This window comes from Oncorhynchus mykiss, chromosome 8 (genome assembly GCF_013265735.2).
Source record: "Oncorhynchus mykiss isolate Arlee chromosome 8, USDA_OmykA_1.1, whole genome shotgun sequence".
Classification (NCBI taxonomy): Eukaryota; Metazoa; Chordata; class Actinopteri; order Salmoniformes; family Salmonidae; genus Oncorhynchus; species Oncorhynchus mykiss.
In genome coordinates this window covers 37,833,533-37,852,343 of record NC_048572.1, presented here as the reverse complement: position 1 = coordinate 37,852,343, position 18,811 = coordinate 37,833,533, and the positions used below count along the sequence as shown (strand labels likewise).

The 18,811-nt window shown below is 42.7% G+C and overlaps 1 protein-coding gene across 4 annotated transcripts in view; it reads left to right on the top strand.

Annotated features, from left to right (window-relative positions):
- The first annotated feature begins 499 nt into the window (after window positions 1-499).
- The window catches only part of acbd3 (acyl-Coenzyme A binding domain containing 3), a 33,973-nt gene continuing 15,661 nt past the window's right edge, over window positions 500-18,811 (top strand). For 3 of the 4 annotated variants that reach the window (XM_021612545.2, XM_021612544.2, XM_021612543.2), the window contains exon 1: window positions 500-801. In XM_021612545.2, coding sequence (XP_021468220.1) covers window positions 552-801 — 250 coding nt within the window. In that variant the 5' untranslated portion in view covers window positions 500-551. The remainder of the gene's footprint in view (window positions 802-18,811) is intronic. The other variant, XM_021612541.2, reaches the window with a different exon arrangement.

Genomic DNA, 18,811 nt, shown 5'->3' with positions numbered 1-18,811 from the left:
GTCATTGTTGATACACAACAATAATTTTTACACTGAGCAGCTACATGTCCCATTCTTTGGCATTTAAAATTCCGCAGTGCAAATGCGACAAATTCTCTAACATTGAAACTAAGGAATCCTATCTGTACTTTTACCTGCAAGACTTTCTCAAACCTCAGCATCATCTTCACCTGACTCACTAGCAGTTTCAAACACAACCTCAGTTTCTGCTTTCTTCTTCACCTGACTCAGAGAAACTGGCCAATGTTCTCCCAACCCCATGTGCCCTGTTGCTTATGGTGCTTTCATGTCAATTGGGAAGTAAAAAATAAAAAATAACAGGTCAAATCACGACATCCGTGATCTTCAGGTCGGTTTTTTTTTTCGGGTTCCCAGTTGTTTTGAATGTTCTGTAGTCTGAGATTTCTGAGTTCCGATTTCCCAGTTGTTTTGAACGCAGCATTAGGTCCTGTCTTGGTACGTCATTATTTACATCTTGTAACAGTATCTACCGGAACTTCCGCTAAAAACGGAAGTAGGTACGTGGCCGCTTCAGGCAGCTGACATTCTGCATGATGGCGACAGAGGTTCAGAGCGCCGACCTCAACAATGGCAGTTCTAGCCGGCTCGAAGTCTCCATCGACGGCCTCACCCTCAGCCCCGACCCCGAAGGCGAGCAAGTCGCTGAACCTGACCATGATACCGGGGACCAGAGCGCCACCGACGATAGGGAAGAAGGCGAGTCTTCCAAAACCACGATAGAGAGGAAATGGGGCTTTGGTTTGCTGGAGCTATACAGACTAGCCTTGAAATTCTTCAAAGGTATTTTATATTCGTATTTGATAGTAAAATGTATAATAGCCTTTATTCACGATTTGACTAGGTAACGTTAGACAGCTTTTCATTCCTGTGTTCATTGTTTTCTTGCGGTGCACTAGCTAACATTTAGCTCAACGTTAGCTAGCTAGCCATTTGCTAATGATGCTTGGCTAACTGACAAAATGAAGCAAATTGAAGCTTTTTCATCCATCAGAATCTCTGAATTCCAAATGTACCTGCATGATTGCTGGATGGTGTCTCTTGTTGTTCAGACAACGCAAGAATAAAGGGCTAACTGTAATGTTTATAGTCCAGATTAAAGATGAGGCGACAGTTAACTTGACATGTAAATGTGTCTATATGGTCATGTGGATCCTCCACGTAGCTAGCTAGCTGTCAGTCTCTAGAGTCTAGTGAATGGGAATCCAGTTAGTTTGACTGGTATGTGGCAGGCACACACCCTCCACTAACCCATGATCATGTCTCGGTTCCATTACACATTGGACGAAGGGTCTTCTGTATGGGGGAGTTTTGTTACGAGCCCCACTGCCATATCTCCATGTTACTGCCAGTGTTTACAGTCGACTACCTGTGCTAATTAGCGATCTGCATCTCATTACACCTGTGTATAAACGGAAGATGGACGCCACAAACGTGTTACTGAAAAATAAGGTTCGCTGCAACTGTGTTAAAACTGTACAGTGTGTATTTTGCATATGAAACTAGAGGAATTTATGTTTCTAGAACAATACCGCAATTGACAACCGATACATTTTAGATGGAGTATTTGGCTGTTTTGGCGTCCAGAGCCAATTCACCTTTATCCATAGCCTCTACGAATCCGAGATTAGAAGACTCCTTCCTCTCTTATCTAACCTGTAGGCTCACTTTCAGTGAACAGTCCCATTACAAGTCAGAACGTTGAATTAGCTTCATTTGAACATAATTTTCCTGTTGTCTGCAGTTTTTGTCCTTATGTAGGAGGTAATCTGAGACAAAGTATACTTTATCGGTTTTCTATTTCCGGTTTGTGTTTTCAATACCGATGCAATTCGCTCGCGACTTGCACAATATGTCAATAATTGCTGAGGTTGATTTACAATTTATTAGGAGTTATTTTAGGCCAAGGGCTAGTCTTCCAAGAGTCCTTAAGAAATGTAAAAAAAAAAACAGACAGAACATTATCCCACACAAACAGCTGGCAAATTTAACAAGCACTAGCAGCTTATTGCGAGGTAACTTCCTTCGGTCGACATTGTTTGGTTACATGCGTTACGAGATACAAGCGATAGAATATACGATAGAATATACCTCAAGAAGTTGAATAAACATTACTTTACTGTGGACATTTGATCTCCACTACCTTCCGGCAAAAGGACCAACAGCACGGACAACCAGTAAAGTAAACTCAAAAGCCCTACGTCTTTTTACGGTGACTTCTTTCAGACTGACAAAGCATGTGAACACCTGCTTGTCGAACATCTAATTTCATGGGCATAAAATCATGGGCATTAATATGGAGTTGGTCGCCCTTTGCTACAATAACAGCTTCCAATCGTACGGGAAGGCTTTCCACTAGATGTTGGAATATTGCTGTTGGGACTTTCTTTCCATTCAGCCACGAGAGCAATAGTGAGGTCCAGCACTGATGTTGGGCAATTAGGTCTGGCTCGCAGTCAGCGTTACAATTCATCCCAAAGGTGTTCAATGTGGTGGTCAGGACTCTGTGCAGGTCAGTCAATTTCTTCCACGCCGATCTCGACGAACCATTTTTACGGTGAATTTCGCTTTGTGCACGGGGGCATTGTCATGCTGAAACAGGAAAGGGACTTTCCAAAAAGTTTGAAGCACAAAATCGTCAAGTGTCATTGAATGCTGTTGCATTAAGATTTCCCTTCACTGGAACTAAGGGGCCACCTAGACTGAACCACGAAAAACAGACCCAGACCATTATTCCTCCTCCACTAAACTTCACAGTTGGCACTATGCATTGGGGCAAGTAGCGTTGTCCTGCCATCTGCCAAACTCTGATTCGTTCGTCAGACTGCCAGAAGGTGAAGCGTGATTCATCGCTCAGGAGAGCATGTTTCCAATGATCCAGAGTACGGCGGCGAGCTTTACATCATTCCAGCCTACACTTGGCATTGTGCATGGTGATCTTAGGATTGTATGCTGCTGCTCGGCCATGGAAACCCATTTCACAAAGCTCCCTTTGAACAGTTCTTGTGCTGACGTTGCTTCCAGAGGCAATTTGGAATACGGTAGTGAGTATTGCAACTGACGATAGCCCTTAAAAATTGTCTAAGCGCTTCAGCACTCGGCGGCCCCGTTCTGTGAGCTTGTGTGGCTTACCACTTCGCAGCTGAGCTGTTGTTGCGCTTAGACGTTTCCACATCACAATAACAGCACTTACAGTTGACCCGAGGCAGCTCTAGCAGGGCAGAAATTTGACGAACTGACTTGTACTGTCGTGGCCAAAAGTTAAGAATGACACATTCATTTTCACAAAGTCTGCGGCCTCAGTTTGTATGATGGTAATTTGCATATACTCCACAATGTTATGAAGAGTGATCAGATGAATTGCAATTAATTGCAAAGTCCCTCTTTGCCATGCAAATTAATTGAATCCCCCAAAAACATTTCCACTGCATTTCAGCCCTGCCACAAAAGGATGAGCTGACATGTCAGTGATTCTCTCGTTAACACAGGTGTGAGTGTTGACGAGGACAGCATCACTCTGTCATGCTGATTGAGTTCAAATAACAGACTGGAAGCTTCAAAAGGAGGGGGGTGGTGCTTGTAATCATTGTTCTTCCTCTGTCAAACATGGTTACCTGCAAGGAAACACGTGCTGTCATCATTGCTTTGCACAAAAAGGGCTTCACAGGCAAGGATATTGCTGCCAGTAAGATTGCACCTAAATCAACCATTTCTCAGATCATCAAGAACTTCAAGGAGAGCGGCACAATTGTTGTGAAGAAGGCTTCAGTGCGCCCAAGAAAGTCCAGCAAGCGCCAGGACCGTCTCCTAAAGTTGATTCAGCTGCGGGATCGGGGCACCAACAGTACAGAGCTTACTCAGCAGGCAGGTGTGAGTGAGTGCATCTGCATGCACAGTGAGGCGAAGACTTTAAGGATGGCCTGGTGTCAAGAAGGGCAGCAAAGAAGCCACTTCTCTCCAGGAACATGTCAGGGACAGACTGATATTCTGCAAAAGGTCTGGGGTAAAATCCTTTTCTCTGATGAATCCCCTTTCCGATTGTTTGGGGCATCCGGAAAAAAGCTTGTCCGGAGAAGACAAGGTGAGCGCTACCATCAGTCCTGTGTCATGCCAACACTAAAGCATCCTGAGACCATTCATGTGTGGGGTTGCTTCTCAGCCAAGAGAGTGAGCTCACTCACAATTTTGCCTAAAACATAGCCATGAATAAAGAATGGTACCAACATATCCTCCGAGAGCAACTTCTCCCAACCATCCAGGAACAGTTTGGTGATGAACAATGCCTTTTCCAGCATGATGGAGCACCTTGTCACAAGGCAAAAGTGATAACTAAGTGGCTTGGGGAACAAAACATATTTTGGGTCCATGGCCAGGAAAATTCCCAGAACTTAATCCCATTGAGAACGTTTTGGCACCTTTTTTGCAAGATTTCAAATGATATCAAGCTAAGCCTTTAATCTAACTGCACTGTCTGATTTACAGTAGCTATTACATCAAACATGCCATGCGATTGTTTGAGGACGGTGCCCCACAAAATATTTTTTTCACCGGCACAGGTTTCATAAATTCTCAATTGGCGATTTAAATATTCACTTTTTGAGTCTTCCTCTGATTTGTCATCCAAAGGGTCCCAGCTATAATATGTAGTGTTGTTTTGTTAGATAAAAAAACGTGTTTATATCCCAAAAAGTCAGTAGCTGTTGCCATCGATTTGAGTAATCCACTCTTTCAACATGCAAAGAAAGGAATCCAAAAATCTACCCCTAAACTTTGTTTCAACAAGTCAAAATATGTTTCTATTTACTCCTCAGATACCCTAAAATGTAATCAAACTATAATATTTCTTACGGAAATAAGTATATTCAATAGGAAACCAATTTTAGCAGGTGAGTCCTGTCTTCATGGCGCGTGCAAACATGAATTTCCAAGACTGTCCCTGTACTAAAACGGATATTTCTTATTCGTTTTTGAAGTTACAAGCCTGAAACATTGAACCTAGACTGCTGACACCCTGTGGAAGCCATAGGAATTGCATCCAGGGAGATATTTTTAGTGTGCCCTTAGACTGGCCATTTTAAGAGGATGGTCTCTCAAAAAATATTCTGGTTGGTTTTTCTTTGGATTTTCTCCTACCATATCTATTGTGTTATTCTCCTACATTATTTTAACATTTCTACAAACTTCAGTGTTTTCTTTCCAATGGTACCAATTATATGCATATCCTGGCTTCAGGGCCTGAGCAACAGGCAGTTTACTTTGGGCACGTCATTGAGGCGGAAATTTAGAAAAAAGGGGCCTAGCCCTTTAACCTTTTCCAGTGATGAAAACTTGGATGTCTAATCCAGGGTAGGCCGTCATTGTAAATAAGAATTTGTTCTTAACTGACTTGCCTAGTTAAATTTTAAAAAATATATATATATATATGAAGTATGCAAAATGGGTCAACTTTGATTATCTCTATGTCCTGAATGTTTTTGTCATTCATGATTCAAAAAGTAACTTCTACCAACAAAAATATTAACGCTCCATGTGAAGTTCTAGTCCCATGTTTCACGAGCTGAAATTCAATAAGATGGCACCAATAGACATGGCAGCTCTGATTTTAGCTCCTAAGCAACTTTGCAGTATTTTTTGTGTGTATTTTATTACATTAGGGAAAGGGGGATACCTAGTCAATTGTACAACTGAATGCATTCAATTAGCCCATAACGTTTTGTGTTATTATATACACCCGGAAATAACTTTTGGATATCAGTGCGGTGGTAATTTACCAGCATTATGACCAGAAATACAACTTTCCCGAGTTCCATCCTTTATTCTTAACCCCCAGGGCAATTGAACTTATCCCAGAAGCTGTTCCAAGATGCCACAGATGGAGAAAAGGTATATTTTTATACAAAAACTCTCTACCGTTGTTACTCTCCCTCCCGGGATGGCTACATGGCCCTCTCCCGTCCTCCCTTTGGCAAATCAGATCACGACTCCATTCTGCAGAAACTCAAACAGGAAGTGCCTGTGCTAAGGTCGATTCAATGCTGGTCTGACCAGTCAGAATCCATGCTTCAAGATTGTTTTGATCACGCGTACTGGGATATGTACCGGGTTGTCTCTGAGAATAACATTGACACGGACACGGTGACATACTTCATCAGGAAGTGTATAGGAGATGCATGCACTGTGACTGTTAACCTACCCAAACCAAAAATCGTGGATCGATTGATTGCGGATTTTGCGTAAAACTGAAAGTGCCAACCACCACATTTAACCACGGCAAGGTGACTGGGAATATGGTGTATACAAACTGACCTGCTCGATTCGGTCTTATGTAGCAACATTTGAAATTGTGTTTTTTACATAGAATTTTCTAGCTCTGAGTCTACTTTTATCCTATTATCATACACTACAATTAAGGAACAATGAGAAAGTAATTCTGCTTTGATGGTTGATAAACTTTTAACCTCACTTTGAAGAAAATGACCATCGAATGTTTTGGTACACCTACTGGAGAGCTTTTCTTTGTTTATACCATTCAGCATTGTTCTCAGCCTCTTAAACTTAAGCCCCACCCAGCTCTTTAAGGTTTGTGAGGCCATGTACTAAACAACCAAAGATTTCAAGAATAATGGCTGGTTTATACTACGGGTGTGTTCGTAAATTCAATCTGGAGTGCCAGAGTGAGCTCTGGGCTTTCGTAAACTGAGCGTTGTCAGATTGTCCGTTCGTAAATTCAGAGCTTTTCTCTCGGAGCGCACACTGAGCGCTCTGGCCGAGGAGTAGGGTTGATCCGAGCGTTCTGACCTAACAGCAGTCAAGTACCTAAGCGAACTTGCTGACGTTGGCTAGCTTGCTAGCTACTTCTAGACAGAAATGAGGGAATAGCTCATTCTGACCATTTTACTTGTCCTCGCAGAGCTGGTTAGGCTGTTTTTATGTCATCCAGATCGTTGGTGAAGGCAACTGTGCTGCTGGCAACAATTTTAATTACACTTTTTGGCAAACGTTTACTGACACCGGCCATATTCAACGGGTATTGAGCATTCGTAAATTTGTAGTTATAGATGAGTGATCTGAATGCGGAGTAGATAGCCAGAGTGACAGGTGTCGCAGTGACCTCATTAACATTGTAATGAAATGGTTACTTGCATAGTGGGTAGACATGTAGTTAGCTAGCTAAACAATGAACCATAATCCCAACTCATAACATTACCACCCTGCATGAATCTGCAGGTAGCTAACCAACCAGGTTCAATGTTAGCTAGCTAGCGAACATTAGGCTATAACTAGCAATGCTAGCAATGCGAATGGCTCCTTCCAGTTCTCTGCTGCCAATGACTGGAACGAACTACAAAAATCTCTGAAACTGGAAACACTTATCTCCCTCACTAGCTTTAAGCACCAGCTGTCAGAGCAGCTCACAGATTACTGCACCTGTACATAGCCCACCTATAATTTAGCCCAAACAACTACCTCTTTCCCTACTGTATTTAATTTATTTATTTATTTTGCTCCTTTGCACCCCATGATTTTTATTTCTACTTTGCACATTCTTCCATTGCAAATCTACCATTCCAGTGTTTTACTTGCTATTTGTATTTACTTTGCCACCATGGCCTTTTTTTGCCTTTACCTCCCTTATCTCACCTCATTTGCTCACATCGTATATAGACTTGTTTATACTGTATTATTGACTGTATGCTTGTTTTACAACGACAGAGTTACACATGGAGTATGTGTCGAACTGCTTTGCTTTATCTTGGCCAGGTCGCAATTGTAAATGAGAACTTGTTCTCAACTTGCCTACCTGGTTAAATAAAGGTGAAATAAATAAATAAATAAAAAGGGTTAGGGTTAGCGTACAGCGTCAGAGGGGTCTGTTTAAAAATTAAACTTTTCTCCAATACGATCAGCCCATTACCATGTCAATCAACTCTTGAATTGAAATGTAGTTCACACCCCAGATTGATGCTGTTAGGTTCCAAATTAATCTCATAAAATGTAATGGACAATTTTGTAAAGCTTAAACCAAGTTTATTTACTTATTGGGTCACACAGCTGCATAAGACACAGACAGGCATACAGTGCCTTGCGAAAGTATTCGGCCCCCTTGAACTTTGCGACCTTTTGCCACATTTCAGGCTTCAAACATAAAGATATAAAACTATTTTTTTGTGAAGAATCAACAACAATTGGGACACAATCATGAAGAGGAACGACATTTATTGGATATTTCAAACTTTTTTAACAAATCAAAAACTGAAAAATTGGACGTGCAAAATTATTCAGCCCCTTTACTTTCAGTGCAGCAAACTCTCTCCAGAAGTTCAGTGAGGATCTCTGAATGATCCAATGTTGACCTAAATGACTAATGATGATAAATACAATCCACCTGTGTGTAATCAAGTCTGTATAAATGCACCTGCACTGTGATAGTCTCAGAGGTCCGTCAAATACGCAGAGAGCATCATGAAGAACAAGGAACACACCAGGCAGGTCCGAGATACTGTTGTGAAGAAGTTTAAAGCCGGATTTGGATACAAAAAGATTTCCCAAGCTTTAAACATCCCAAGGAGCACTGTGCAAGCGATAATATTGAAATGGAAGGAGTATCAGACCACTGCAAATCTACCAAGACCTGGCCGTCCCTCTAAACTTTCAGCTCATACAAGGAGAAGACTGATCAGAGATGCAGCCAAGAGGCCCATGATCACTCTGGATGAACTGCAGAGATCTACAGCTGAGGTGGGAGACTCTGTCCATAGGACAACAATCAGTCGTATATTGCACAAATCTGGCCTTTATGGAAGACTGGCAAGAAGAAAGCCATTTCTTAAAGATATCCATAAAAAGTGTTGTTTAAAGTTTTCCACAAGCCACCTGGGAGACACACCAAACATGCGGAAGAAGGTGCTCTGGTCAGATGAAACCAAAATTGAACTTTTTGGCAACAATGCAAAACGTTATGTTTGGCGTAAAAGCAACACAGCTCATCACCCTGAACACACCATGCCCACTGTCAAACATGGTGGTGGCAGCATCATGGTTTGGGCCTGCTTTTCTTCAGCAGGGACAAGGAAGATGGTTAAAATTGATGGGAAGATGGATGGAGCCAAATACAGGACCATTCTGGAAGAAAACCTGATGGAGTCTGCAAAAGACCTGAGACTGGGACGGAGATTTGTCTTCCAACAAGACAATGATCCAAAACATAAAGCAAAATCTACAATGGAATGGTTCAAAAATAAACATATCCAGGTGTTAGAATGGCCAAGTCAAAGTCCAGACCTGAATCCAATTGAGAATCTGTGGAAAGAACTGAAAACTGCTGTTCACAAATGCTCTCCATCCAACCTCACTGAGCTCGAGCTGTTTTGCAAGGAGGAATGGGAAAAAATGTCAGTCTCTCGATGTGCAAAACTGATAGACACACCCCAAGCGACTTACAGCTGTAATCGCAGCAAAAGGTGGCGCTACAAAGTATTAACTTAAGGGGGCTGAATAATTTTGCACGTCCAATTTTTCAGTTTTTGATTTGTTAAAGTTTGAAATATCCAATAAATGTCGTTCCACTTCATGATTGTGTCCCACTTGATGTTGATTCTTCACAAAAAAATACAGTTTTATATCTTTGTTTGAAGCCTGAAATGTGGAAAAAGGTCGCAAAGTTCAAGGGGGCCGAATACTTTCGCAAGGCACTGTATTTCCACCAGTGGTAGTGTGTGTATAATTAATCGCTCTCGTGCTCTCCCTCTCATACATGTATAAAAATGACATCTTTGTTACTAGGCAGGAAGTTAAGTGATACAAGCTGTTCTTTCATAAGATGACCTGACCTCTACCCCCTTCCTCACTACTCCACAGCTCTCCATCCTTATAAGTGCCTGCCACATGATTATGTTTCCTTCACTCTGTACATTCCAAGCTTAATTGCGCCCACCATGTACATTCCTCCTACAGATAACCATTAACTTCTGGTGTAAACCCTAGACTATGGCACCCCTCATGTCTCTAGTGTAACTGATGATTAACAATATTTAATGCCAACAGTCGATACAGTCCCATTACTTTTCATTGCAGCCTCGTTTGAATGCCACGGTTGCGCAAATTTGTACGAAATGGGGTTAGCCAACAGTAGACTCTGGCCCGTATACGTGGATGAATGCTTCTCCCTCTGTCATGGTTGCCTTAGTTAGATTTAATCTGGAGACGGTGTTTTATACAACAGCCTTCTGTGTGTTCTCTTTATGACTCCGTCTGCATATTTGCAATAAAATACCAGAGTTCTCTCCATCTCCTTAACTTCTGCAGTTCTACTACGTGATATCTTTCAAAAAAAGATGTTAGAAAGTGTAACCTACACATACTGAACAGCTCACGTTATAGACAGAAGCATGCTACATGGCAGACCAATCTGAACTCATCCCTCGCCATGTCCAGCCCACCCATTCTGAGGCAATCATGGTCTGAGGTCCACCGATTATGATTTTTCAACGGCGATAACGATTATTGGAGGACCAAAAACACCGATACCTATTTAATTGGCCGATTTTTATCTATTTGTAGTCATAAACATTGAAGTCATTAACAGCGCAATGCTTGACGCACAACGAAGAGCTGCTGGCAAAACGCACGAAAGCGCTGTTTGAATGAATGTTTACGCTTCTGCCTACCACCGCTGATTATATGCAACGCAGGACACGCTAGATAATATCTAGTAATATCATCAACTATGTGTAGTTAACTAGTGATTATGATTGTTTTTTATAAGAAGTTTAATGCTAGCTAGCAACTTACCATGGCTTACTGCATTCGCGTAACAGGCAGTCTCCTTGTGGAGTGCAACGAGAGGCAGGCCGTTATTGAGTTGGACTAGTTAACTGTAAGGTTGCAAGATTGGATCCCCCGAGCTGACAAGATGAAAATCTGTCGTTCTGCCCCTGAATGAGACCGTTAACCCATCGTTCCTAGGCCGTCATTGAAAATAAGAATGTGTGCTTAACTGACTAGTTAAATAAAGGTATAAAATTTGTAAAAATCGGCGCCCAAAAATACCGATTTCCGATTGTTATGAAAACTTGAAATCGGCCCCGATTTAATTGGTCGACCTCTAGTCTCAATCATGGACACCTTGTCTTTTTCTGAGGCTAAACCAACTCGGCTCGTAATTTAAATTTTGTATTCATATTTGCAGATGGCATACAAGTATGTTAACTTCTTATGGGCAGGTGGGACGGTAGCATCCAGCGTTACAGCGAAATGCTTACTTACAGGTTCTAACCAATAGTGCAAAAAAGGTTTAAGGTGAACAATAAGTAAGTAAAGAAAAGAAAAAACAACAGTGAAATAACAGTAGCAAGGGTATAAAAGTAGCGAGGCTACATACGGACACCGGTTAGTCGGACTGATTGAGGTAGTATGTATATGAAGATATGGTTAAAGTGACTATGCCTATATGATGAACAGAGTGTAATAGCGCAGTAGCGCAAAAAGTGGGTGGCGGGACACAATGCAGATAACCCGGTTAGCCAATGTAATGTGCGGGAGCACTGGTTGGTCAGGCCAATTGAGGTAGTATGTACATGAATGTGTGGTTAAAGTGACTATGCATATATGATAAACAGAGTAGCAGCAGTGTAAAAGAGGGGTTGGTTGGGGGGGGGGGGGGGGTACAATGCAAATAGTCCAGGTAGCCATTTGATTACCTGTTCAGGAGTCTTATGGCTTGGGGGTAAAAACTGTTGAGAAGCCTTTTTGTCCTAGACTTGGCACTCCGGTACCGGTTTTCTCTACTCCGGTGGAGAGAACAGTCTATGACTGGGGTGGCTGGGGTCTTTGACAATTTTTAGGGCCTTCCTCTGACACCGCCTGGTGTAAAGGTCGAGCATTTGCCGTACCAGGCATGCTCCATGTTGCAGCTGTAGAACCTTTTGAGGATCTCCAGACCTATGCCAAATCTTTTCAGTCTCCTGAGGGGGAATAGGCTTTGTTGTGCCCTCTTCACAAATGACTTGGTGTGTTTGGACCATTCTAATTTGTTGGTGATGTTAACACTAAGGAACTTGACGCTCTCAACCTGCTCCACTACAGCCCCGTCGATGAGAATGGGGGCGTGCTCGGTCCTCCTTTTCCTGTAGTCCACAATCATCTCCTTTAGTCTTGGTGACGTTGAGGGATAGGTTGTTATTCTGGCACCACCCGACCAGGTCTCTGACCTCCTCCCTATACGCTGTCCCGTTGTTATCGGTGATCAGGCCTACTGTTGTCGTCTGCAAACTTAATGATGGTGTTGGAGTCATGCCTGGCTATGCAGTCGTGGGTGAACAGGGAGTACAGGAGGGGACTGAGCACGCACCCCTGGGGGGGGCTCCAGTTGAAGATCAGCGTGACAGATGTGTTGCTACCTACCCTCACCACCTGGGGGTGACCCGTCAGGAAGTCCAGGATCCAGTTGCAGAGGGAGGTGTTCAGTCCCAGGATCCTTAGCTTACTGATGAGCTTTGAGGGTGCTATGGTGTTGAATGCTGAGCTTCAGTCAATGAATAGCATTCTCACATAGGTGTTCCTTTTGTCCAGGTGGGAAAGGGCAGTGTGGAGTGCAATGGAGAAACTATTGATGCTTTGTCTGTTTGACGGTTTGTCGTAGGACTTCTTAAAAGCTTCCGGGTTAGAGTCCCGCACCTTGAAAGCGGCAGCTCTACCCTTTAGCTCAGTGCTAATGATGCCTGTAATCCATGGCTTCTGGTTGGGGTATGTACGGGCAGTCACTGTGGGGCAAGTCCTCGATGCACTTATTGTAAATGCCAGTGACTGATGTGGTGTATTCCTCAATGCCGTCAGAAGAATCCTGGAACATGTTGCAGTCTGTGATAGCAAAACAGTCCTGTAGTTTAGCATCTGCTTCATCTGACCACTTTTTTGTAGACCGAGTCACTGGTGCTTCCTGCTTTAATTTTTGCTTGTAAGCAGGAATCAGGAGGATAGAGTTGTGGTCGGATTTACCAAATGGAGGGAGAGCTTTGTACGAGTTTCTGTGTGTGGAGTACAGGTGATCTAGATTTTTTTTCCCTGCTGGATGCACATTTAACATGTTAATAAAAATTAGGTTGAACTGATTTAAGTTTCCCTGCATTAAAGTCTCCGGCCACTAGGATCGCTGCCTCTGGGTGAGTGATTTCCTGTTTGTACTCAGTCAGCTGTATAAGGAAATAAGCAATCTTAGTGTCAGCATCTGTCTGTGGTGGTAAATAAACAGTCATGAAAAGTATAGCTGAAAACTCTCTAGGTAAGTAGTGTGGCCTGCAATTTATCACAATATAATGCAACACTTGGGAAAGTGAGTAAGGAAATGGTTGCATATCCCAGAACCAATGTGTGTCGGTGAGCAGGGGTTGAGAGAGCGCGTTCAATTTTGTGCAGATGAGGGATACACTTTTTTATTGTCCCTATCATGACGGAACGGTCCCCAACCCTATACCCTAGACACCCATCTGAACGACGCTAATGCGAAGTCCTTATCTGTTTTATGGGCCTCCTGTGAGCTGCCTATATGTAGCCAAACAGAAAGATAAATGTGGTCAGAGACGGACTAGAGCAGCACCGTCCCCTCAAGACTCTGAGCTTGCTTTGCAGGGTTGTTCCTCCAAATCCAGAGCCCCCTGATGGAGAGCATAATATACAAGGAAATTCTCAAAGCTGCTAATGAGAACCTTGACGACCTTGTACCTAGCCGGTGGGGTACCCCCACCCTGGTAGTGGCAGTGCAGGCAACACTGGCTGCAGTAACCCATGGGGGGGGACACACACACACACACACACACACACAATCAGAGAGGGTCGCACTCGGACAATCAGAGAGGGGGCATATTATTGTGGCCCTGGTGGCACAAAATCATCAAAGGTCTGACTGCACAGAGATGCTTGCGAAAATGGTCACAAGGGGGACCAGTGTGTGTGTGTTGCAGGGGAACGGGGTGGATCTGATCTCCACCTAGGACTTGACATTGGTTAATCAAATCTCAAATTTGTGCAAATTTTTGCTCAATCTTGCATGCTTTCTCAAACAGCTGTAACTGTATATGCATTCATAAATCAGGTCCTTGAGTTGGGCTCTGGGATGTAACAACCGTTGAGCATCCGAGCTTATGGTTGATTCTGGGTCAAAGGGGTTTTGTGTGTGTGCGTATCCCATGTTTGTTGCAAGGGGTGTAAGGATTTTAGGGACAATTATAGGATGAATCACAATTATTCTTTGGTAGAATAATTGCTTGACAAAAATGCAATGTAATGGCAATCCAGGTTATAGGTAACAATCCTTTGCACATTATTACGCATATTAATTGTTAATGTTGGCAATTAAGATACATATATACATACGTGTGTGTACATATATTTAAAGCAAATTGAGGTGAGTGTATTGGAAATCCTTTTAGCGGTTGATCTGCTTCTGTTCTGTGCATTTTTCGAAGAATGGGTCCTGGCCTCGTGGGGCCTAGGGATGTGGGGGGAACTGGGGTGGTCTGCCAGTCACCGGGATGGCAACCCAACTTGGGTTGGGGAGGGGCTTTAGCGTGTGGAATAGTGGAACAATTGGAGGGTTACTTGGTAGCAAAGCAAATATGGTACAGCTATATGGACACTCAATCGCTATGGTATTTTTTAATGGTAAATTGTGGATATTTGGAGGTTTAAATATCATGACCTAGTGAGATATACAGTTGAAGTCTGAAGTTTACATATACTTAGGTATGAGTCATTAAAACACATCTACTTTGTGCATGACACAAGCAATTTTTCCAACAATTGTTTACAGACAGATTATTTCACTTATCGTTCACTGTATTACAATTCCAGTGGGTCAGACGTTTACATACACTAAGTTGACTGTGCCTTTAACACCAGATCCAACAACAATATCAAGGGATTAGAAACACAGGGCTTAAAAACAAAGGTGTCATAGTATGCTGATTCATGTTTTCTTAAATCCACAACTTGGATCCTTCCACAGCCTCAGGGTCAAGGTAAATTTTCTAACATCTGGACTACAACCAAATTATGATATGTGTACTATATTATGCAGTGGCTCACTAACAAACTCAGCAGGAAAATAATTGTCCTCTCACTGTCAACTGCATTTATTTTCAGCGAACTTAACTTGTAAATATTTGAATGAACATGGCAAGATTCAACAACTGAGACAAACTGAACAAGTTCCACAGACATGTGACTAACAGAAATGGAATAATGTTTCCCTGAATAAAGGGGGGGAATCAAATGCTAGTCAGTATTCGGTGTGGCCACCAGCTGCATTAAGTACTGCAGTGCGTCTCCTCATGGACTGCACCAGATTTGCCAGTTCTTGCTGTGAGATGTTACCCCACTCTTCCACCAAGGCACCTGCAAGTTCCTGGACATTCCTGGGGGGGATGGATCTAGCCCTCACCCTCCGATCCAACAGGTCCCAGACGTGCTCAATGGAATTGAGCTCCGGGCTCTTCGCTGGCCATGGCAGAACACTAACTTTCCTGTCTTGCAGGAAATCACGCACAGAATGAGCAGTATGACTGGTGGCATTGTCATGCTGGAGTTTCATGTCAGGATGAGCCTGCATGAAGGGTACCACATGAGGGAGGAGGATGTTTTCCCTGTAATGCACAGTGTTAAGATTGCCTGCAATGACAACAAGCTCAGTCCGAAGATGCTGTGACACAGCGCCCCAGAACATGACGGACCCTTCACCTCCAAATCGATCCCGCTCCAGAGTACAGGCCTCGGTGCAACGCACATTCCTTCTACGATAAACGCGAATGCGACCATCACCCCTGGTGAGACAAAACCGCGACTCGTCAGTGAAGAGCACTTTTTGCCAGTCCTGTCTGGTCCAGCGACGGTGTGTTTGTGGCCATAGGTGACGTTGCTGCCTGTGATGTTTGGTGAGCACCTGCCTTGCAACAGGCCTACAAGACCTCAGTCCAGCCTCTGTCCGCAATAGGCTGAGAGTCTGAGCACTGATGGATGGATTGTGCGTTCCTGGTGTAACTCGGGCAGTTGTTTCCATCCTGTACTTGTCCCGCAGGTGTGATGTTCGAATGTACTGATCCTTTGCAGGTGTTGTTACACGTGGTCTGCCACTGCGAGGATGGTCAGCAGTCCGTCCTGTCTCCCTGTAGCGCTGTCTTAGGTGTCTCACAGGACGGAAATTACAATTTATTGCCCTGGCCACATCTGCAGTCCTCATGCCTCCTTGCAGCATGCCTAATGCACGTTCACGCATCTTTCTTTTGGTGTTTTTCAGAGTCAGTAGAAAGGCCTTTTTAGTGTACCAAGTTTTCATAACTGTGACCTTAATTGCCTACTGTCTGTAAGCTGTTAGTGTCTTAACAACCTTTCCACAGGTGCATGTTCATTAATTGTTTATTGTTGATTGAACAAGCATGGGAAATAGTGTTCTTTTTTTGCTGAGTTTACAACTTTTACATTATCCACATCACCACCAGACCATTAGTATTCTCAGTGAACATATCCTGAAAGAAATTCTCACTCTGACAAATTTTAATAGGAAGTTAGCAAAAATTGGTAAGATCTTGCTTCCATGAAAAGGCAAATACCTGTTTGTTTGTTTTTTTTAAATCCCCCTGATTAGCTCTTTAGTCATATCCCAGTATACCTATGTGTTTTAGATTATATGATAGAATATTTATTTATTTGATTTGGAACAGCAAGCCAGACAATATTGAACAGGCCTTTTGTATATAATGAATATGAATTTAGAGGGCAGAAATTATTAAATATTAAAGCATTAGACCTCTCACTAAAGGCTTCAGTCATACAAAAGTTATACTTAAATCCAAACTGGTTCTCTAGCAAACTAGTAAGAATGTCTCGCCCTATGTTCAAGAAAGACCTTTTTCGCTTTTCAGATTACACCCTCTCACTTTCAGTTATTTGAAAAGGAAATCATCTGCTTACTATTGCTATTTTTATAACAAGCCATGAAGTTGTTTCCACCAGAAAATACAGAACCAATAATACATATTTGTAAAAAAATATATATATATATTTGCAAATTATATCCTAAATATGACTGGTGGAGGTATGCCACTCAGACATTGCTCATCCTTTATATTTATATATTTATTCCTTTCTTTTACTTTTAGATTCATGTGTATTGTTGTGAATTGTTACTACTGCACTTTTGGAGCTAGGAACACAAGCATTTCGCTACACCCGCGATAACATCTGCTAAATATGTGTATGTGACCAATGAGAACATAAAGTCAAATGTTCCATACGCACAAACATTTTGTGCACAAAATGGTTTACATCCCTATTAGTGAGCATTTTATCCTTTTGTCAAGGTAATCCTGCCACCTGACAGGTGTGGCATATCAAGAAGCAAACAATGCCACAGAGCATGCAATTGGCATGCTGACTGCACGAATGTCCACCAGAGTTGTTGCCACAGAATTGAATGTTAATTTCTCTACCATAAGCCGCCAACCTCTTTTTAGACAATTTGGCAATATGTCCAACCAGTCTCACAACCGCAGACCATGTATAACCATGCCAGACCAGAACCTCCATCTGGCTTCTTCACCTGCAGGATTGTCGGAGGGGTGGTGCGGAGTTGTATTTCTGTCTGTAATAAAGCCCTTTTCTGGGGAAAAACTCATTCTGATTGGCTGGGCCTGGCTCCCAAGTGGGTAGGCCTGGCTCCCAAGTCTGTGGGTCTATGCCAACCCATGGCTGCGCACCTGCCCAGTCATGGGAAATCCGTAGATTAGGGCCTAATGAATTTATTTCAATTGACTGATTTCTTAATATGAGCTGTAACTCAGCAAAATATTTTAAATTGTTGCATTTAACAAATTAAAAAAGTATATATGGAAAGTTTCGTTCAAATCAAAAAGGGGTGCGGTCAAAAAGTGATATCAAATAGAACAACCTTTTAAATAAGTGGTATGCAAGCCAGATTCGAGACACGGACAGTCTTTCAGCCCATTGACAAGCAGTGTGTAGTTTCCAGAGGTCAGCCTTTGGAGATCCTTCTGTGCCTTAGTGACTTGACTTTTACTGCTTAATTGTAGGCTGACTGCCTTCCAATCTTCATAATTAAATGCACTTGGCTTCACATCAAAAAAGTCCCAGTTTCCTTTGAAGGGCCATTAAATGTAGATCACATATACATTTCATAGCCAATGGATAAGCATGGAAATACATTTGAGCCAATGCCATTACCATCGCTTCCGATATACACCTTTTTAAAGCAGAAATCTGCAGGTTGTGGGCGACCCTGTTCCACCCCACTTCTTGTTGTGTTTTCACTTTGAACGAAAACAAGGGGGTTGAGTTCTGAGCCTCCTTGGGCTGGCCTTCTGGGCTAGGTGTGTCTTTGCGCTAATCCTGCCTACTCAAATGACCCTGCTCCCCCAGAGCTGGAGAGGAAATGAAAGTCACTAGCAACCTAACGCTTCAGCCGCCAGAAACAAAAAGAGCAGAAGAAGTCAACAAGCATCATTCTCTGTTCTTGAATAAGAATCAACTTGATCCCAAAGGGGAAAAAGAAGCGAGAGACTGCTCATGACCAATCCATAAACTGGATAAACAATGGAATTCATTTTAACAAGTGGAAACGTGACTGACATGGCCCCCGTTCTCATGGACTGGTACCATTAGGTAAGTGTTGGGTTGCGTGTTTAGCCTGCTAGTTATGTTAGCTGCTAACCTCCGTGTGTTCAATGTTCATGCTAGCTGTGACAGCTAGCTAGCTTAGCTAGCTAACATATTTGGTATTCAGACT